General features: G+C 38.3%; 1 protein-coding gene across 2 annotated transcripts in view; it reads right to left on the bottom strand.

The window, feature by feature from the left end:
- The window catches only part of Tll1 (tolloid like 1), a 243,559-nt gene extending 220,408 nt beyond the window's left edge, over positions 1–23,151 (bottom strand). For both annotated transcript variants that reach the window (XM_045137374.1, XM_004657159.2), the window contains exon 1: positions 22,762–23,151. In XM_045137374.1, the coding sequence (XP_044993309.1) occupies positions 22,762–22,930 (169 nt within the window). In that variant the 5' untranslated portion in view covers positions 22,931–23,151. The remainder of the gene's footprint in view (positions 1–22,761) is intronic.
- Positions 23,152–23,499: the final 348 nt, after the last annotated feature.

Below are 23,499 nucleotides of genomic sequence, written 5' to 3'. Positions count from 1 at the left end.
AGGAATACTTTTTGCCATGATTTTCTGTACTTTGACTCTATCCTATATACTTTTCATGTTTTACATAATACCTATTTATTATCACCACAATTATGTAGACATAAAAATGTATTGGGACAAGAATATATGTATCTAGAAATATAAAAACATCTACAATGCTTGCTAGTTCATGCACTTGGCTCAATTTTATGATCCAACCAAAGAACATATTCAAAAATTATTTTATGCTATAATTTCACAATACAAGGATACTTAATATTCTTACATGTTCTTTATAATTTATTTACTTCTCTTAAAGATTATAAGGAATAAAAATTAATAAGAAATTCATGATCATTGTTATATAAGTAAAGCATTACAGTTTTACAAAAGACACTTTTCTTCAGTTTCATAAGTTGACAAATACTTATAGCTTTGTGTTCATCCTTTCATGTCCTTCTCTATGTCTTTCTCTATCTCTTATCAGTAAGTAACACCAAAATAAATCTAAACATTTTCAAAAACGTTTTCTATCAATTTAATGAATTATGAATGCCCCCACCTATCAAAATAAAAATGATAAACTATCTTTTAATGTTTTCATTATATTTTTTCCTAAGAATATAACATATTCTAGTTGACCATTTTCCTAATGATAGACATGTCCATCATTTAAACAGATTTGGCCTCTTAAAACAATGCCTCATTGAAATACAATGTTTTGTTGGTGAGTGTGATTATATTCCAATATTCTTGAGTTTTATTCTGGAAAGTCATTAGGTTAATTGGATTCTTTATGGTAGGGTTTCAAAATTTAAAGCTAGAATTTCCCAACACTGTGCCAAAACTCATCTCAGTATTGTTCCTGATGAGGAAGTTTTTCAATAATGCTAGGTAAGAACAGCGTTATTACCTATTCTGTGAGAAACACGTAGCTACGTTTTTTTTCCCCCTTTTATCCATTTAGATGGATGTTTCCTTAGCTTTGAATAACGTTCTGACATGCACACACTAGTAAGGAGTTAGTTGAATATTCAAATTGAACAATATTGAATAGAAAGAATCTCTGTGCGTCTCTAGCATCATTTCTGCACATTTTATCTCCACTCTCTGCTCCACTGCCCTGTAAATTCTAGCTGCCATGGACTCCTTGCACTCCATATGCCATCTCCTTAGCATAGGAGGATATCTGATCACTGCCTGGATTTTACCACCCTTTTCCACAGACAATGAGCCAAGATAAACTTAGGGCTCAGTTCACTCATGTTACACCATCTAGCAGTGACTACTCTCTATGGTAGATGCTTAACTTGGAAACTATTTTTCCATACACTGTGTATAATTTTTTAGGTGCTTTAAATGTAATGATAAATGTGGTCCCTGCTCCTCCACCCTATCCAGAAACACGAGTTCTCATCGCTTGAATTTATTAATATTTTGAGCTGGGAATGTAGCTCAATTGGTAGAGTACTTGCCTAGCATGAAAGAAATCCTGGGTTTGATCCCAAGCACAAGTAAACCGGGTGTGGTGGTTCATGCATTTGTGCCTATTATTCCAGCATTTAGAAAGTAGAAGCAGGAGAACCAGAGGTTCAGGGTCATCCCCAACTGCATATTGAGTTCAAAGTCAATCTGAGCTCAAAATCCTATTTAAAAATGTATTTTATTCATTCCCATATCAAGAAATACAGTAAATGAATCCGGATCAAGTTTTGCTGTATACTTAACAGCAATTAAGAGACATTAGTAAAGAAGCAGTTTAAAATTATTATCTTCTGGGAGCTTATGCAGCCAATAAGTTCCAATGTCCCTTAAGGCCTAAGTTTCAGCCCTCATATCCAATAGTAACCCAAAATGGTAAGCAGAGTTTGGAATTATAGCAAGGAACAGAGTAGAGAGACATGCCTTCCATCTTTAAAATGAAATTTCTAGATGTAAGTTTGGAAAAAAATTGAAGAAGAAAATTCTCTATCGCCACAACCAAAATCAACATAGGCAAATCATGACCCAGAAGAACACAGAGGCCATGATGAAGAGAGGCAAGGCATGAAAAGATAAAAGAGTCAGTAGGGTACACACAGCTTTTCCAAAGCAAAATAGGCTACAGTATATCTTCAGAGCTGCTTTCCCAACTGTCTGGTTCCTATCTACTTTAGTGAACAGATCTGATATTTCATGTTGCAGCTTTCACATGCACCCAGACAGTATGTTTCTAAAGCAGAGACAGAGATAGAACAATGTTAACTCAAAAACACCAATAATAGTATCACATCCTCAAGCAACTATAATTAATGAGCAAATAGCACAGTGTGAGTCACTGAATGGCCTTTCTAGTTAAACTCTATTCATGGACACAAGTCACTACTAACTCTATCCGTTTGCATCAGCTGCTCCAAATAGATTATGATAACTGAGATTAGTTTAATGCTTTCCAGTGACATTTTAGTATTGTCTCGACTACTCTACTAGAAGTCTGTGGTTATAAACTATTAACAGTGTATTCAAAGATACAGCTCCATGAATTAAATAATAAATTTTTCTTTGAGGCCATGTAACTGAAAAGAATATTGGAAAATTTCAATGACTATGCCAGTTAACTACAGTAAAGTAATATTACTGACTGATAGGCATGGTAACATGCAAATAACCACACCACTCTGGAGGCCAAGGCAGAAAAATCACTAGTTCAGGGGAGCCTGAGCTATGTATTAGAGGTTGTTAGTATCACAGGAGAAAAAGTTAAAGAATTTCAGTTTATATTAATGAAAAGAACAATGAAAACATTATTAAAATATGCAGACAGTGAGTGGTTTTAAGTTTCTATTTTATTATAAATAACACAAATGTAGAAATATATTTTCAAATCACCTCCCAGACAAGCTTAAGAGGAACATAATTTAGCTCCTTCTGCAAGGCAGAAGACAGCAAGTGATCTATGCTAACACGGCACCACTTTATCCAGTGTCTTCTTTGCACATTAAAATAAACACTTTGGTTTCCCCCAACACATTTGAATTGAGACCTTTCAAGTAAAGGGCAAAAATTATTTTCACAATTACATTACTGTATTTATTATGCATATCTAGAAATGCTAAAATGGCACAAAAAACAGTTTGCTCCATAATTATGAAATTGTCATGTTTACAAAATTAAACATTATATTCTCATAAAATATCATATAGTTATGTTTAATATGCAATTATAAAGGAATTTCAAATGAAGCCATTCAATCACCAAGTTCTGTAAGGAAATATTCCAGTAATAATTATATAGGAGTCCTATATAAGAATGCTATCCTCTGTCACATGACAGATTAGGTAATGAGGCTGACCTTGACAATTAACAATGTTATATCACAATTTTTAAACTCCCTTGACATATGTATATTTTTAACTCTTAACACACAGAGAGAGGGGGCGGGGAGGGAGCTGGAAAAACAAGACAAACCAGAGCTGCAGACTAAAGCCAGTCTTCAATTCAAGGTCTTGTCCACCTTGGCTGACATGGTTACTAGGTTCCATTGCTCTCTCAAACAAGAACAGAAAGCACACTAAAGTTGAAAAGTATAATGAAGAATGGCTACTCAACTTATTCCACACAATGTGCCTTCATGAAAAGTGATTTTCTGGAAGCTTTAAATTAAATAGAACAGGAAAATAAAAAACAAATATCTTTTGAGATGCCATAAGCAAAACCATCCCAAACCAGGTTTGTATTCTGAACTGGTGAAACTAATACATTCAAGCAGACATTTATTTTGAAGTGGTCTTTAGCGATTAGAACCCTCACACATCTAATAGAAGCAAGTAAGGTTATTAAAGAAAGCATCCAATTTTCATTATTTTCATTATTTGAGACTATTTATAAGACTAAATCATTTTGACACCATAATCCAAGAAAGAATGAATTTCAGCCAATTCAAGTGATAATGAATAAACAATGACAAAAATCTCAAGAATTAGTAAACTGAGTGCAGTACTTTTAAAAAAATTGGAAATATTTTAGTCTGCATTGTCAAGAGGCCCTGTTGAGCTCACTCGCACACTCTCTCTCTCTCACTCTCTCTCCTAACAAATAAATGAAAAGGTAAAATAATAAAAATTATATCATCTTATAAATGCAGTATTCTGTGATCTGATAAAAGGTATCTAAAGACACCAAATAGCATATTTAATAAATAATCCCCTTTAAAAGTGAGGAAAGGCATAGTAGTCTTTGCTTTTACATTATACTGGAAGACTATCAGTACAGCAAGATATGTCAGATCAACTAGAAACAAAACTACATGTTTATTTGTAGATGACCTGGATGCTTTTGCAAAGCATGCACAGATGAATTATGCAAGTTAGTGAGAGAAGTCAAACATAATGTAACATGGCTGCAATCACAACACTTGGGAAGTGAAGGGGGAAAGATCAGGAGTTCAAGGTTTGCTTCAAGCTACATAGCGATTCAAGGTCAGCTTGAGTTACATATGGCTCTTTCTGAAACATAAAAATGAATAAATGCAAAGCTAAGTTAATTAGAGATTGTCAAAGATTTGCATAAGGCATAAAATGTCAAAAATAAAATTCATTTCCACATAACAACACGTAGCTTAAAAGAGAAAAAGAATATATACTATGTCATAAAAATAATGGAAAATATGTTAATAAATCTATCAAAGCATACAGAATGCTATAGATAAAATATTAAAAATGTATTCATCAGTATTAAAGAGGGCCTGAACAAATGCAGATATATAAATGCAGGTGGGTAAGAATGCTCAATATCATAAAAAATAATTCTTTCTAAATTAGCCCATAAATTCATGTGACTGGAGTTAAATACAAACACTAAGATCATCAAGCTGAGCTCAAACTTAATGTGGAGACCAAAGTTCAAATAAAACCAATATACTTCAGAAAAACACAAGAGGACCTGCAATATCAAATATCAAGAATTACATTCAAGTTAGTTATCTCAGAATACAATTAATTTCCTTTACAATAAATACTTGATTTTCTCTTAGTTTTAGAGTACTATCTTTGCTCATTTTTTAAATTTTATTTTTCGATTTGCATGTGTGTTGTGTGTGTGTGTGTGTGTGTGTGTTGACATAGTATCTTGTGCTACAAACAGATGCCCAACGTCCATCCAGCTTTGGGTGGGTAGCTGGGGAATTGAGCCCAAGATGGTAGGCTTTGTAAGTAAGTAACTTTAGCCACTGAACCATCTCCCCAGCTCTTAACTTTGATAACCTAAAGCATTATCTAGCTAGTCACTACAGTACAGGGCCATAGAGAAGTCGCCCCAGCTCCTTTTCATTTGCTCTCTTGATCTCACACTGTGACTACCCAAGTGATCTCTGGTCTTTTAAATCCATCCAGCCTTTTTCTTCTTATTACTGGCCCTGTCCAAATGCCGCCATGCACAGTGTTTGCCTCTGCCTCTGCTATAAGGTAATAGTCACTGTTTCACCACTTGAACTACACCAGATCATCATTTATACCCATACATATCTTGATAAAATGTGGCTTGAATCAAGCCATTGATCTGCTTTAAACCCTAAGTAAGCCCACTTCTCATTGCCAAAGGGATCAGGTTCAGAGTTAGAAATCCTGACACTGTATCATTCAGAATCATTCCTTGCCAGAGAACAAACTTTTACCCACCCTCTGTTCTGAGCACATTGAACTAATTACCACTTCCTGTACTTTTATAAAAGTCATGAACTTTCACAGCTTCAGCTTTTATCTGAGTTATTTGGCACTAAATTGTTGCCCCACCTTTTTACCAGGAAAAAAAAAATATAGAACTTCAAAATCCATCTCAAATGTCATCTTTCATAAGAAGCCTTCTCTACCCCAAACATAGTTGAAGCATTCCATTCTCTGTGCTACCACGATGTTTTGCTTCTTACATTCTCATACGTGAGAGTTGAAGTATTTCTTGTCCCCACCCCAGGTAGATACTAAAATCTTTGCATAAAGGGTACAGCCTTGTTTTGTATTCATTCCCCAAACATTCCTGAGTCATATCAGGTGCAAAAGAGGAGATATTCACTTACATAGTGCAGCCTATCACTTTACTTCAACCTTGTGCATTTAATCCGTGCATGTTTTATAAACTAGGTATCACTCTCCCTATGTAACAAACGAAAGTACTTGAGTTCAGACGCATTCTTAGTAGATCAAATTAATAATAATTAAACACCCAGAGCTAAGGTTCGCATGAAAGTCTCTTATACAAGGTGCAATTCACTTGAAATTCAATTACACTACCTAGATTCATGCTATTCAATTCTTTTGCCTTCTTTCTTTACTAGTATAAAAACCTCCAGAATAAAGTCAGCCTTAGACAATGACTTAAGTCTATCTTTTCCATATTTTAAAATAGCATATTGTACATAAAATATGTAAACATAAGAAAGACAACTCCTTAGTAAACAACTCATAAAACTCAAGGCTGATAAAGTTGAAATTTATAGAGGCAATTAAAAGCATATTCATGTGCCAAAGGTAAAAAGATTTTCAAGGATACAGTCAAGTGATTTTATATATATATATATATATATATATATATATATATATATATATATATGTATGTATATATGTATATATGTATATTGTAGCCAGGCATAATGATGCAGGCCTCTTAATTACAACACTTGGGAGGCAGAAATAGAAAGATCAAGATTTCAGGGCCAGTATTACATAGGGAGTTCAAGTTCAGCCTGGGCTACATAAGACTTTGTCTGAAAACCTATGACTGGAAAGGTCATAAACCCTAGGGAGGAAATTACTATTGCTGTTTGCTACATGGACATATTATTACCAACAAATTGCCCTCCAAATTCTTCTGTTTATGCATATATATAGCTATATATGATATATAAATACATTATATATTAGAGCTGCTTGCACTTTTGTGAGAGAATTCTCTTTTTTAAGAGGCAGTGATGGCTAAGAAGTCTCAAAAACTCATGTAACTGAGAAGAAAAGATAGTTGAATATTCAGCACCTCATGAGACATCTCTTAGGGACTCTAACAAAGGAGGTAGGGGAAAGAATGTAAGAGCCAAAGGATGAGGAGGAGTGTTTTGGAACATTGTCTCCTAGACATAAAAGTGGTCATATTCATGATATCATAGCACAATATTATGCAAAAGACCTGTATAATATGGGGCCCGCTAACAGGTTGTCATAAATGATGGAAGAGGACAAAGGAAGCAAAGACAGCAATATATCAGAGGGAATAAGAAGAAAAAAGTTGGGATTCAGTGGAAGGGGATAGGAGATGCAGAAGAAAAGAGGGAGGTGTGAAAAAAATGAAGGAGGAAGCAAGGAAGGGATGGAGGGAGGGAATAAGGGGGAAGAGAGGGAGAGAAAATGGGGAAGAAGAGGGACTAGGGGATGGCACTGTGAGTAAGAAAGATTGCTGCTCAAGTATTAGGCCCTTAGTTTGATCCCAAGCACCCATGTAAAAAGCTGGGCTCAACTACACACACCTGTACTCCAGTCCTGAGGAGAGAGTAGAAACAGGATAAACAAGGGAATTCACTGGCCAGCCAGTCTTAATGAATAACCACAGCTCCAGGTTCAGTGAGAAACTCTGTCTCAAGGAAACAAAGTGTCAAAGTTGTAGAAGAGGGCTGGAGAGATGACTTAGCATTTAAGGCACTTGCCTATGAAGCTTAAGAGCTCATGTTCGAATCTCCTGATCCCACATGAGGCAGATGCACAGTGATGCAAGTACACAATGTCACACATGCATACAGGGGGGTGCTCATATCTGGGGTTCATTTGCAGTGGCTGAAGGCCCTTGTGTGCCATTTCATTCTCTCCCCCCCATCTTTCCCCCCTCCCTATTTTTAATCTATCACAAATTTAAAAAAAAATAGTGGTAGAGGACACCCACCATCTGCTCTGTTCTCCATCTGCATGAATGCGCACAGGTTGCATGCATCTGGATATAGATGTTCATACATTCACACAAAATATATGTTTTAAATGCATTCCATATGTTGTAAAATGCTTTAAGCCAGAAAAATTTTCTTAATGTTTTCTTGACTATCAAAACTTCTCTCCGTTATAAAACCTAACCTAAAACTTGAGAGAATGGTGTTTTTGTCTTCTGGCCATTTTCTGCTCACCTGGCACACAAGCATTCTGTCACATGAAACACCCCCAACTGGGTGAACTTGTGCTCTTTTACCGTATCGATGCTCAGGTATGCATGTGGGTTATACCAATATCCATTATCACTCACTAGACAGATTTTTTTTTTTTTTTTTTTTTTTAGCTGATGGGCTGAGGCAGGAAAACAAGATGGGAAATTAGCATAGTTTTTTTTTTTTTTCAAAGCTACTTTTACACAAAGAGAAAGTGAAGGACCAGCATCATAACTGCCACGATTTGGCTGGAACTTTAAACCTGAGAGCTCACCAAGAAAGAACCGCAAAGTATGATTATCTCCCCCTTTCCTTAAAGTGGACAGTATAGCCCACTATTTTGGCAACTTTTTGATACCACTGAAAAATTGTTGCTTGGGATGTCAGAGACATCAGGACTCAGGTAGCATTTGAGATTTGAAGGATTTTAAAATTTTCTAAACCTTGGAGACCCAGCAAAATCAAGAGTCATCCTCTGCACTACACATAAACACAGTAATAGAGTCTGTTGTGGGATTCTCATTTCTTGATCACCAATCAAGCTTGATTGTAGGTTGTTATATTACTATCCAGGTACATTTATTTAGAGAAAAAAAAAAAACTTACAATCACTCTTCTGTGCTATGGTAGAACAACACAAGTAAAAAGAATAGCTTTAAATTTAATTAATTTTGTCACGTTTCTTCTTTCCATAGCCTGTCAACAAAATGATGTAAACCACAAATAGTAAATATATCTAAAAATAAGCACAGTGTTGAGAACAGAAATGTACTCTACTAAAAAAAAATGTGGGAAAACAAGACAAGTTGAAATATCAAAATCAAATTGTTTGACAAAAAGTCAACAGAAATCATTGTCAATACAGGGTACTTTCAAATACTTTTATAAGTAATTCCTACATATAGTCCATCCCAGTCCACTGAGAATTTATTTTAAAAAAGTGTCATCCTTGGGAATTTATGGTCCATATACCCTAAGTTTTAAAAATCCCAATAACATTAATAAGACACAAACTCTATTTATCATAGTTTATGATAGTATTAACATTCAAATGCTAAATTAAAATAACTTCAGCATACAATAGTATCCTTAGTATACAAGTATTATGCATAAATTATTATCTATTTGCAAAAGTTAAAGTGAAGACCCCAGCATATTTTTTTACTTCACACTTCGAAAATCCAGAAAACTAATCCAAGTTTCTCCATCATAAGTTTTCAGTAAATGTTTATGAGTTAATGAGCACAGGTAGTTTAGTGCCAGGCACTCACGCTTGGCTCTTTATAAACACTGAGTTGTAAATACATCAGCCCTTCAAGTCAATCCAGATGGCAAATGAAATCTGAACCAAGAAGTACTAAAAGATTCTACAGCCAAGATTCTAGTCATACATTAGTCAATGTGATTTGAAAATTGTCAATGTATTTTAAGTATATGAGACATATGAGTATATACTCAAAAATAATAAATAAAACATTTTCACTGACTACCTCTGATATTTCTCCATATAAAAAAGTCAGTGTGGGTATTTTAATCTCTCCAGACTGCAAAACTTTACTTAATCTTAAACCATAGACTCTGGATTGGGAAATCACAGGACTGGATCTGGGTAACCCCCCACAGTGAGCAGTTGGCCAGGGAGATCCATGAGGACCAAAAACAATGTAGGCATTTACCAAATACTTGACTACTCAACAGAACTAAAAGTTAAGACACTATTACAGGCTGCAATCCCAGGTCACCAAAAGCCCATTTGGGAACCTTGAGGAAACCACTCCTCTCCTGATAAACCCTCATGGTGCTGGAAAGTGCTAGGGGAGCTGCTGTTATACTAGTACCATGTGCTGACAGATTCCACCACTGGAGCATGCTTTCAGGGGAACTACTCTGTGACAGTGGTCCCAACAGACACAGAGGTGAACTAAAACACACTGTAACAGAAATACAGAAGCCATAGTGAAATCAACATCAAAAACAATCTGCTAACACACCCAAAACTTAGGGATTGCTGCAGAAGAGCGGCAAGAAGATTGTAAGAACCATTGGATGGGCAGAAATATCCTGAGTTACACTGAGTTACAGCCCCTTCCCACCCAGAAACTAACATAATTATCCCACAGTAGATACCAAGGACCCTACTGAGGAAGTCCATCAGGGAAATGGGGACTGGGGGTGAGGTGATACAAGACTATAACCTATGTAAAAAAAATATAATATATATAAATCATATATATATATATATATATATATGATTTATATATATATATATGGTTTTTAATAAGATTGCAAGCTTTAGAGTACTTAAAAAAGAATACATTTTATACCTGGCAAGAGAAAATAAACTTTATCCTAAAATTGTTTTATAAAGATCATCTTCCCCTAAATAAGTACTTGTGATCTTGAAAAAAATCCCCTTTGCTCTATTAATTTGTGCTAATAAGTATGGTAAATTATAGGCAAAGTAGACCGTACTGTACATTAATTTTATGCTTATAATTAAAAATGAGAGCCTTATCTTCATCATTTTATAAATCAGATAATTCAGCATGAAGGAGTTAAATAATATGTCAAAATAAATTATTGTTTAGCAGGTTCACTATTAAGTCTACTTGCCCAACATTATAAACCCAACTAATTATTTCAACCCTAGTGACTGACTGCCTACTGGCTACACTCCAAACAAGTTCAGATATATACAATTTCTTTTTGTCTTTGGGGATGAAAATGCACATAAAGAAAAATGCATCCCAGGTTTACATATAGAAATGGAATCAAGAAAGGAAAGTCTTTTCCACTAGAGTTTTTTCTAAGCTACTTGTTAGAGGACAAGTGTAAACATGAATTCTCTCTCCTAGAAAACATAAAATTTACTGAAAGCAATATATTTTATTTGAATGAAATATAACATAATCAGGGATGGATATAGTGCTTAGTGGTTAAAGTGCTTGCCTGCAAAGACAGACGGTCCCAGGTTCAATACCCCAAGACCCACATAGGCCAGATGCACAAGGTAGTACAAGTTTCTGGAGTTTATTTGCAGTGCTAAATCCTTGGCATGCCCATTCTCTCTCTCCCTCTCTATCTCTCTATCTCTCAACTCCTTTCTCTCAAGTAAATAAACAAAAAATTTTAAAGTATATATATATACACTTCAAATGTGCCAGACTTTAAACACTTTGGAAATTATACTGGAATTCCAAGTTTATTTGACCCTATTGTTCCTAAAGGTTTTCAAAGCCTGTAAATTTAGGATTGACAAAGATGACACTGTTCAGTACATTTCTATAGCATATTTTCCTTAAAGTTACTTTTATTTCATTTGCATACATAATACCCAGTATAGACCATTTTCCTGAATAGTACCATTGGAAAGAATGCTTGCTTTTAACACTCATTATGAACTCACCATCATAAATCACTGAAAACTCAGCGCACATCTACAGTGTGAAAAACTGCAAAATGCCAGCCCACTCTTCCTATACTGTGCAAATGCTCTCCCACTGAGCTACATTCATAACTGAAATATTTGGGGCAGCAAAACACAACAGTATCTTCCTTACACACAAGCACTCAAATATTTTACCTCTACTAAAACTGGTAGTATACATTTTTATTAAGTTATGCATATTTAAGTTATGCATACATGACTAGAGTGTTTTATTTGTGGTTCCTCATACTTAAAGAAACTCTCTCACAGGAGACAGACCTTTCACTTTCTCCACACAAGTGAAAAGTACGGGGCTTACTCTCATAATAGAGCTTCTAAAATGTAATAACACGGAGGGAAAGAGGAGATCGCATAAAAGAAAACTCTTGTCAATAGATTCCGTTGGCATAAATACCATCTTCTCTTCAAGTGACATTCTTAATTACATTCATGTTAGATGGAGAGCCAGGTCACAAAACTAGACAAAAGGAAGGTATCTGAAATGTAGGAAGCTGAGCTCAATTTCTCACCACGTACCACCCCAGTCGCAGTCCAGCCACTGAAACTTTTCAATTCTTAGTTTCCTCATGTGTCCACAAGAGATGATGTGAGTTGATGGGAACTCAGTAATATATTTTAATAATAAAAATATCAGGACTATGCTGTTGTGATATGATCAAGGAGACCACTCCTACATATGTGAGACACTGATATGCTATGACCCATTCTCTTTAATTTTACCCATTTTACTATATTCTATATGTTTAGTGTTTCTACCCGGGAAATTTTAAAGGCTTTAACTTGTATGGCATGATGCACAGTTACATGTTGTTCAATGATGGGGATACAGTTTGAGGAATGCGTTAGTTGGCTATTTATCTATTGTACAGCACCATGGAGTATCCTATGGGGACTATGTAATCATTAAGTAATGCAATCTTGTGAGGCCACGGCTGCATGTAGTCTTCCATTAACTGAAATGTTACACATACATGCCCATATAAGTATATGTCACCACAGATATTTTCCTTAAAGCATAATGATCTTAGTATAAAACACTCTCTCATACATACACAACTAAGTACAGAAACCTTCAGCTATTAAACATTTCTGGACAGAAAATTTCAGGGAGAGGAAGGGAGTTTCATCGTTTCAGAACTGTCAATCAACTGACCTGGTGCCACAGAGGTTTCCAACACTGCAAAGGATTTGCAGTTATCCCAATGAACACTTCACATTCACTCATGTCCAGTGAAAGAGTTCAAAAGACACTGATATCAACCCAGTAACTACAAGAGGTGACTCTGTGGTACACAGTCCACATGCTGACAGCTCAACATAGATGAGAAATGCAAGGAATGAGCAAACTGTTAAATCCTGTTACCCTCCACCTTTGCCACCTCCACCACACCCATTTAGAAGCTTCCACAGGAAGCTCACCCACCAGGGATATCAAACACTAATAGTAAATATACATATTTTTTTTTTAACTTTCTGGCTCCAAAATGACTCCTCTTATTGGTATGACACTGCAGACTGTTAAGCACTGTTGGAGTCTTTTTAAACACTGAGTTGAATACTGTTTACAATACCTAAAGTTGTTTTATTTAGTTATCCCTAAAGTCAGATTTTGTTTGGGAAAAATAATTTGGAGGTAGATCTTTACTTAACACTCAATTTGGATGCATTTTATGATTACTGTCATTCACGGAATTGTTTAAGTGTGATTGATTGCAAATATTTAGCTGAAACTATACATGCAAATTGTAAGAGAAAAGCTGAGTAAGATAAACACATCCCTGGTTTGCTTTCTGGATTTCAATTAACACCTAATTTACAATACTTCTTAATACAAATATGTAGCTGAGCTCTCTGGAAAGCCTGGGCAGAATAAACACACATTTTGTAAGGAGCTGACAAAACAACCAATCCATTAGCCCACAGTGCCTCTAAATCTGATAGTCAATACGTATTCTTCAGTGCTGAAAGTGACAAGAACTAAATAAATAAACAAGGGGTTCCCTCCAGCATTCTGTGAAATTCATTCTACTGCTTTGAGGCTAGAAAGAATTTTTTTTTTTATTTTTAAAATTTCCTCCACAAGTGTGATTATTCAATAGAAGAGTGAAGGAAATAAAACACTAAATTCCAGCTGTTATACCTGAGGTAGAAAGAAGATTTGCATGCCTCAACTTAAGGATAATTCCTCAATTAATTTCAGATCTTGGAATATTAAAAAATTGTGACTCCAAAAATCTCCCAAAATATGAAATCCTCTAGCCCTGGAACTCTGTCTGTGCACTTGAGCCCGACCTACCTTTATTCTGAACTCAAAATCCTAGAAGAGATGGTCCAATAATTTAGGGGAACAGCATAGTCCCCACTAATACCACCACCACCTCATGAGAGACAACTCATGGTCCAAGAAGATGTACAATGCCTTGTTTAAATGGGTTTGCCTCTGAATTTTCTAAGGATTCTTAGAAATTAGAAAAGGACTTGATTTAAAAATATATTTAGCAGGGCTGGAGAGATGGCTTAGCGGTTAAGCGATTGCCTGTGAAGCCTAAGGACCCCGGTTCAAGGGCTCAGTTCCCCAGGTCCCATGTTAGCTAGATGCACAAGGGGGCGCACGCGTCTGGAGTTCGTTTGCAGTGGCTGGGAGCCCTGGCTCGCCCATTCTCTCTCTCTCCCTCTATCTGTCTTTCTCTCTGTCTGTCACTCTCAAATAAATAAATAAAAATTGAACAAAAAATATTTAAAAAAAATATGTTTAGCAGACGAAAACACTATCAAAAAAGTAGATATTCTCAAACAAATGAATGGTGATCAATCAGTAGTACTTAATGACCTGAGTTCCAAGAGATATTCAAGACTAGTAACCTTTTCAGGACCACAAGGACTGACAGGCCTAAAGGTTTATTCTTGTGACTAGTAGTCTTAACAAGTCTTACAAAGAAATTAGTTCTAACTGCCGGAAAGTGAAATTCAAGTTCACATCAGTAAGGACTGATAATATAACAAAGATAGGACTCAGGGCTGAAGAGATTGCTTAGTGGTTAAGTGCTTTCCTGTGAAGCCTAAAGACTCTGGCTCAAGGCTCAATTCCCCAGTACCCACATAAGCCAGATGCACAAAGTGGCACATGCATCTGGAGTTTGTTTGCAGTGGCTGGAGGCCCATTTTCTCTTTCTCTCTCTCTTTCTCTCTCTTGATCTCTCTCTCTCCCTCTTTCTCTGTCTGTTGCTCTCAAATAATTAAATAAGATTTTAAAAGAAAGTCTTTAAAAAAAAAAAAGATAGGACTCAGGGCTGAAGAGATGGCTTAGCAGTTAAAGTGCTTGCCTACAAAGCCAAATGATCCTGTTCAATTTCCCAGGACCCACATAAGCCAGATGCACAAGGCCATGCATGTATGTTAAATTTGTTTGCAGTGGCTGGAGGCCCTGACATGCCCATTATTGATACCTCCTCTCTCTCTCTCCCCCTCCCTCCCTCTCTCTCCCTCTCTCTCTCTCTCTCTCTCTCTCTCAAGTGAATAAATAAATAAACAAACAAACAAATAAGGATTTTAAAAGATAGGACTCATACAGAAAGCAGGAACAGAATGTGGTTTCAATAAAAGAGATTATAAGTAGAGTTTATATTTGAATTTTATACAAAATTAAGCTATCATGAGGGAAAACAATATATGTCAACTTTCTCAAAGGACTTTCCAAGGCTCTAATATGCTTTACTGGTATGTAAGAGGATGTCTCAACATAAAGAATAGGACTTAATAAGCTCACCTTGAACAAAACACTTAAGTTCCCAAGCATTATTACATGAATTAGCTAAGGGAAGGAATGGAACAGCTCTGCAATAAAAATAAAACATTGCTGAGAGAAAATTAAAATCACACAAAAAAGTGAAATGTCGAGAGCCATACGTGGTGGTGCATGTCTTTAATCCCAGCACTTGGGAGGCAGAGGTAGGAGGATCACCATGAGGTTGAGGCCACCCTGAAAGTATGTAGTGAGTTCCAGGTCAGCCTGGGCTAGAGTGAAACCCTAACTCGAAAAAACAAAATAAAAGAAAAAGTGAAATATCATCATATTCATATATTGGAAGGATACTGCTAAAATAACCATACTACCACAAGAAATTTGCATAAAACACCAATTTCATAATTTACTGGAATAAAAAAAAAAACATCAATGGGTAAAGTGCTTTTCATACACGCATGAGGAACTGAGTTCCTATCTCCAGCCCCTACATATTAGCCAACTGTAGTAATCCTATCTGTAATCCTACCACTGGGAAGGCAGACAGGATAATCCTTTGGACTTGCTGGTTAAGTAATCTAGCTGATTTGATGAGCTCTAGGTTTAGCGAGAAAGCCTGACTCAAAGAGTAAGGTGGAGGGCCTGGACAGATGGCTTAGTGTTTTAAGGAACTTGCCTCTGAAACATAAGAACCCAAGTTCAATCTCCCAGTACCCATGTATCCCAGATGCACAAGATGGTGTATGCATCTGGAGTTCGTTTGCTATGGCTAGAGGCCCTGGGGTGCCCATTCATATTCTCTCACTCTTTCTCAAAAATAAATAAATAAATAAATAAATAAATAAATAAATAAATAACATTTTTTTAAGAGTTAGGTAAAGAAGAAAACACTCAATATCGATCTATGAACACCACATGTACACGTATGAACATTCACACACACTTGTGTGCCAACATGTACACACACATGCATGGACACCATAATCACAGATCATATGCATGCAAGCAAAAGAGAAACCAAAGAAAACTTTTAAATTTTGTAAGGAGTCACAAAAGACCCAGAATAGCCAAAGCAATCTTCAGCAAAAGGAACAAAGCTAGAAGCATCACATACTATTTATTTATTGTTTATTTTTTAGTTTTAGAAACAGGCTGTCATGTAGATCAGGTTGGCCTCTGAATCACTATGTAGCTGAGGATGAACTTGATCTACTGACCCTTTTTGCCTCTACCTCCCAAGTGCTAGGATTACAGGTGTGTACCACCATGCCTGGCAATAACATAATGTTCAATAAGTGTTCTTGGAACACTGGGTATCTACATGAAAAAATTAAAAGAGATTAAATCCGTATCTCTAATAAGACATAAAAATAAACAATATCAATTGAGTTAAAGACCTAAATGTTAAGCACAAACTATAAAACTGCTAGAAGAAAACAGAAAACAATCTATGACACTGATCTGGATAAAGGTTTTTTTTTTTTTTTTTTTTTTGTATAAGAATGTAAAAGCACAGGCAGCCAATGGGGGGCGGGGGGAAACAACAACAAATGACATTATATCAACCAAAAACCTACCAGGCAGTAAAGAAAAGACTCAAAGTGAAGAGGTAACCTACAGAATAGGGTAGTGAGGTGGAGGGAAACACAATGCCTCAAGCACGTTGCTATTTGTATGGACTACATCAGCACAAAACTCAGTTCTTTAATTTGGCCTTTGAATTGTCAAAACATGCTGTCCACTTTAAAGAGAAAATTTAGAAGGTCTTGGGAGATCTTTTAAACAAAGAGAGAAAGGCAAAGGAAAGGCACAGAGGGGAGGGGAGGAGAGGGGAAAATGAAAAGAAGAGGTGGGAAGAAAGAAAGGGAATGGAAAAGGGAGGAGGGGGAGGAGAGGAGAAGAAAAGTTGGGAAGAGGAAAGGTGGGAAAGTCACTTTAGTAAAGTCAGTTGGGCTTGAAAAAACATATTCAAGTAAAAGTAATATACCTTTCCCACACCTGGTAATAGTAACTGCTCTTTGTGAAACAAAGCAGTCATGGACCCTCCAGATAAGGCCCAAAAATTACTACCAGTAAATGAAGAACAAAATTCAAATACACAGAATGTAATGTCTTATCCAGCTCTTTTGCAAAACTGTATTTTGGCCACTGCTGAATTGGCACGACAATTGGAAGGGGAAAAAAAAATTCAAGATCTAAGAAATGAAAACTAAAACAGAAGAGGCTGGTTAAGGAAGCAGCTCCTTGGAATGCAGTTTTAAATGAGAGGTTGGCAGTCTAAAGAGGCGTTGACTGAGAAATAAATGTTTGGATATTTCAGGTTGTGAAGTAATAAAGTATAGATGGCATTGAACATCAAGTTCTAAAATGATATATCTCAGAAGATACCAGTTAGGACCGACAGGACAACTTAGAAATCAGAAGTTATAAACTTATGAAAATAATCCTAACATCTAGGCTGCTAAGATATGAGGACCCTGGTTGTGAAGAAAAGCAGAATGACTTATCTCAGATGCTAAAAGCCTGTTTCTATATATGCAGGCTTACAGATGCTTCTGAAAGACAAATTCAACCTTGCATCCCCTGAGCTTTAATCCTGCTTGGAAATCACTTATTCAACAGTTCCAAAGCAGAAAGTCTTTTTTTCTGGGTGCTCCCATATGTCTACACAGGGAATAATGACACTCTTCTTGATGGACATTTAATTTCATACCTTCTAAGCCTCTGCTCAGCATTCAAAATAGTGATTTAGTTAATCTCCATTACTAGACATAATTTCAGTTGCCTAAACTTTTCCAGTGCCTTTTAACTGCAAAAAGAGAAAGAGAGAGAGAGACCAGGAAGGAAAGATGAAGGAGAGAGGGAGGAAGATAAGAAGAGATGGAGGGAGGGAAATGGGTGCATGTAGTTAGTTCATCTGCTTTTCAGTCAATCTCTACTGAAAACTTTAGATTATCTTATAAACTAAATTTTCACAGATTGTTTACAGATATTAATCCTCAGGTTAACATGTATTGATATAGCACAGAAATGACACAGGACAAACTCAGCCCCTGCTCTAAAATAATCTCTTATGTCATCAGGTTCCCAGTGCCTCTAGGGACCTTTCTGTACTCTGGGAATGAAATCTAATTGTATATTCAAATGACAATGTCTTGCCTTGAAGGACTCAGACAGACATTCTTGGGAATTACATACATTCATGTGAATCTATTGATGCCAATTAAAGTAGCTACATTCCATCCAGGTGGGTTTGGTCATACTTATATATCTGATAGTGTATGCTACACTAGACTGTATACTTCCACTTGTTCAAAAATATCTAACTTTACCAAGTGAATAAAATGCTGTCTTTCTTTCAAATAGTTTCCTGAATTGAAATCAGTACTCATACAGGCATAAAATGGAAATAAGCTTCAAAAATACATGAGCGTTATTCATTTATTTGAGGGGGGGAAGGTGCAGAGACAGAGAATGAGCATGCCACAACCTCCAATCACTGCAAATGAACTCAGATGCATGTGCTACTTATACATGTGGTATTAAGTGGGTACTGGTGAATCAAACCCAGGTCCTTAGGCCTTGGAGGCAAACACATTAATTCTGAACTATTTCTCCAGACACAAGATGGCACAATTTTTATCAAGTTATAATTGTGACTATTTCTCAATGGGTAGCATGCATTTAGTCTTACTTGAATTAAAAGTTTATAGATAGGACTATGAACAATCTGTAGATTTTGGCAACATGCTAGATTTCTGACAGTAGTAATCTTGCAACCCATTTCTCTGACAAACATTCAGGACCAATTATGATCTCTATCCTCGACAATTTAGGTTAAGAAAATATTAACTTACATTTTTAGCCAATTCATCCATCCCAGGTATGAATATACCTTCATCAACAGGGATTCCAGGTAAACCTAAACTAATGTCTATTGTAAATTTCAAGAAAGTCCTCCAAACAGCCAGACGAGAAAGCAATTGGAATTGAGTTCTGAGTGATCCTTACAAGTAAATGCCACTTAACCTCACTGGTCATCTCTTTTCCTATCTGAGTAGTGAAAAGATGAGCAAATTCTAATATATTGGGCTTCTGTGAACCCCAGCTAAACAAAGAGATGTGTTAGTGTCTGGGAGATGACTCAGCAAGTAATAGCAGTTACTGCGTAAGCATGAGGACCTGAGTTCAATCCCCAGCAGCTATGTAAAAATCCAAAGATAGGAAGGTTGCTATGGCTTTTGGTCAGCTAATCTAACACCACCATCACCATCATCAACAACAACAAAATCTAAAAACAAATAACAGGGAGCTCAGGGTTGAGTGGGACTCTCTCGGGGAAATAAGTAGAGTTATGATAGAGGAAGACATCCAACACCCTCCTCTAGCCCCTGTGTTTGCACAGGGAAAACTGCATGAAAGCATCCATACATCACACACATATAACCATACATACACACACCAAATAAGAAAGGTTGGGGAGATGGTTCAGTGCTTGCTGCTCAATTCTGAGTACTTGAGTTCAGATCTCTAGATGCTATGTACAAAGCCATAAACTGTGGCAGACTTCTTTAATCCTAGTGGACCTAGGGTGAGGAGGGAGGCTACAGGAGATTTTCCAAGAAGCTCACTAAAGGAGCTGTAATGGTAAACAAGGAAAGACCCTACCTCAAATGAGGTTGAAAGTGAGGACCAATTGGAAAGTTATCTTCTTATTTCAACATTCACACTGTGGCACATGTGTACCTATACTCACACATGCACATGCATACACACATGCAGAAAGATAAATAGAGATTGTGTGCATTAAATATTAAGAAGAAATAAATTTTAAAATGTGCTTTAAAACCATAAACCTATGCTTGTACCTATGGTATGTGTAAGTTAAGGACTATCAGGACCATTGTCATTGCAGCTCAGAGAGGGTCTTTTATACCCTGAGCTGTTCCCTGAAACCTCCTCTATGATCTATGAAGAAAGGTCAAAGGTGCCCCTAGCATATGGAAAGAGCATCTCTTGCTTTTGAATAACTATCCTTCACAAACCTGTCCTCGCCTATATATATATATATATTTCAATTTCAGTAACCTTCTTTTGACTGTTAGGATTTCTACATGTTAAATGTTTTTCCAAATATAACAATGGCAAAATTTTCCAAATATCAATGACAAAATTAGGCAGTAAGATTTTGCCACTTTTCATGAAAGGTGATAAATTAAAGCCTTCATTTCAGTATGTTAACATGCTGGACTTTTAAAATATATTTATTTATTTATTTGAGAGAAAGAGACAGAGTGAGTGAATATGGTGATGCCAGGGGCCTCTGCCACTGCAAATGAACTGCAGATGCACGTGCAACTTTTTGCATGTGGCTTTACTTGGGTACTGGGGGTTCAAACATGGGCTGTCAGACTTTGCAAGCAAGTGCCTCTAACCACTGAGAAATCTCTCCAGCCCTGGAAAGATCATTTTTAAAACGACTTTGTATTCTGTGCATAATTTTTGACTTCCACTTGGGCCATGCTCATTTTCTCTATCAACACACACACACACACACACACACACACACACACACTTCAAAGATTAAGAAGAAAGAAAAATCATCCATTCAACATTGTCTTTGCTGTTGTTTTAATTTCAACAGCTATGTTCAAAACTATACTAGCATTCAAAGATAAATAAAAAGCAAATGTTTTTTTATGCTTGCCTTTGGTGTTTACTTGTAGGAAAATAAACTTGTTTGTTTGAGGTGTATTTGTTCTCTCGTGGTGTAGACACCTCAGGTGACTAGCTGGTTGACTCACACCTCACGGAATCCAAATATATCAATCCCTAGAGAGTCATAAATACTGTGTTTCAGGTATCCTTTATAACCACAGGAAATGCAACATTTTCAAGTTTGTAGGCATTACTCAACACATTCCCTGCATTTGGGCTGAGCTGCTGGGTGACTAACCACTCACTACAGCAGAGGGTCTCCTTATCCTAAACTTCAAGAAAGCCCCCAAGAACTCGGGGCAAGAAATGGAATGGTAACAGTGACTGCTAATGCAGGAACTTACAAGCAATACTAGATTAAATCAGATTTTTGAGTTCCAGATAGATTGCCACACAACCACGGGCATGAATGAAATTCTGCACCAAGGGTTCAACAAGAAAGACCTGACAAGAAAAATCACAACTCACAACACCTCCCTTCTTGGAGCAACACATCATCAAGGGAAAAATTAACCAGGGAATTCCCATGTCTTCCTTCACAAATGCACAGGTCTCGAGGTTGAGTGAGGTTTCCCTGGCTATGGAAGGGCAGAAAAACAACACTGCTACACACTCAGCTTGAAATCTGGAGAGACCTCAGTGTATAACACCTTGCCCAGGCTTTTCCTCTACCCTTCTCCCAAGGCCACGTCCCTTGCACTGAGAGTGAGCACCAGCTTACAAAGGAAGCTATCAGGTCAGCCTCCTACATCCACCGAAAACCTTTCCAAAGTTACTTAGGAGTCCACACAGAGCCCGGATCACCCCAACAGTAACGCAGCACAGGACAAGGAATTCCCTAGATTTGACCCCGTAAAACAGCTGTCGCTGCGCCCACGTGGTCCCTGCAAACCTTGCGAGGGGCTGGTCGGGAGAGCAAAATCGCCTGGCGCGGAGAAGGGACGCGGTGCCAGTCACGTGGGAAGAAAGAGAAAGACCCCGTGGGGTGAGAAGCTGGGCGTCAGAAGATGCCAGCAAGTCCAAACTGCTGTTTCCCAGGGTCTTGTTCTTGGGAAAGAAGACGCAAGTTTGAATGGGGTGGCTATTCAGGAAAAAAAAAAAAAAAATGTGTGTTTAGGTTTGCTTTAATTTGGCAAATACAATGGAATTCCATCTAGATCTGAGCGCTTTAAGGTTGTTCCGGGGTTCCAGGTTAGAATATGAAATTCCCTAGAGAAGCAGACGCCAAGGTGTCCCATGGTAGCGTTGCCATCCATCCCCACCCACCTTTTAGCAAACTCTGCCCACTTTTTCTGGAAGGAAACCTGGGGAATCAAGAACCGCACCCTGGAACAGAGGCGTGCTGCCCCTTCCAGATTCACGAAACCCTCTACTAATTGGCATGAAAAACGTACAGCAGCTAGCTGTGTTTATGCCCTGTTTCGTTGTGCTGGGGGAAGGAGGAGGACTACAAAGTCTGGGACGTTTTACTCAAAGTAGGGAACAGGAGCTTGGCACTGGCTCTCCTTAGCACAGAACTCCTGTGAACTGGCCACCCTGGCGGCTGCCACTCCGGGGTGGGGACGGGAAGGAGAAAGAGAGAGGGGAGGAGGAGCGGCCGAGAGGCTGGCAAGGGAGAGAGACACGGAAACAGGTGAGCTCCCACCGACCCCCATCCATCTGAAACCCAGCCCAGCCCGCGGGCCCTGGTGCGCCACCATCCCAACTTGGAGAGGCACTTACCGGCTTTGCACGGGTCTTTGTAATCTATAGTCTCCGTTTTATCGGCTTCGCTCTCATCCAAAGTGTAATCGTAATCGAAGGCAGCGCCGACCCACAGCTCCCCGTAGAAAACCACCCCCGAGGCCACCAACCACACGAGCATCCTTGGGGAAAGCGTCTGCAAACCCATCCTCCTCCCCCAGAGGAAAAGGAGGGGATGGGACCCGGACGACCGCGGTCCGTGTGGATGTGCGAGGTTCGCTCTGGGGGCACCGATGCTCTTGTCCCCACCCGGAGGCTTCTTGGCAGGACCCGGGTGTTCAGGTGTCCGGAGACATGCGGATGTCTTCGGGACAGACGGGAGGGCCAGCGCTGCCTGGTACCCCAGGTGAAGAGGGGGAAGTTGGCTGGGGGCCCGTGGGTGGGCGGAGGGCAGGTAAGGAGCCGGGCCCCGGGTGGGGGGGGGGGCGGGGGGTGGAAGGTGGAGGCAGGCTGGAACAGCCTCGGAGCGGCGGGGGCGCTCGCAGCCCTCCGGGTCCTCCTTCGCAGACGCCCAACTTCCCGCGGCCGCGGCCGGGCTCAGCGGGCGCCGGAGCTCGGGTTCCCGCACCGCGCCCCTGCCGCTGCCAGGACCCCGCGGCCGAGCGCGCGCAGCCGCCGCCTGCGCCGGGAGGGTGAATCCGCTCTGCACATCAGCACATCTGAACTGAAAGGGGAGACCGAGGAAGGGGGTGGGGGGCAGGCATGTCTACGCCGCGA

The sequence above is a fragment of the Jaculus jaculus genome, chromosome 1 (assembly GCF_020740685.1).
Source record: "Jaculus jaculus isolate mJacJac1 chromosome 1, mJacJac1.mat.Y.cur, whole genome shotgun sequence".
Classification (NCBI taxonomy): Eukaryota; Metazoa; Chordata; class Mammalia; order Rodentia; family Dipodidae; genus Jaculus; species Jaculus jaculus.
Note: the sequence above shows the minus strand (reverse complement) of the source record. Positions and strands in the feature narration are given on the sequence as shown.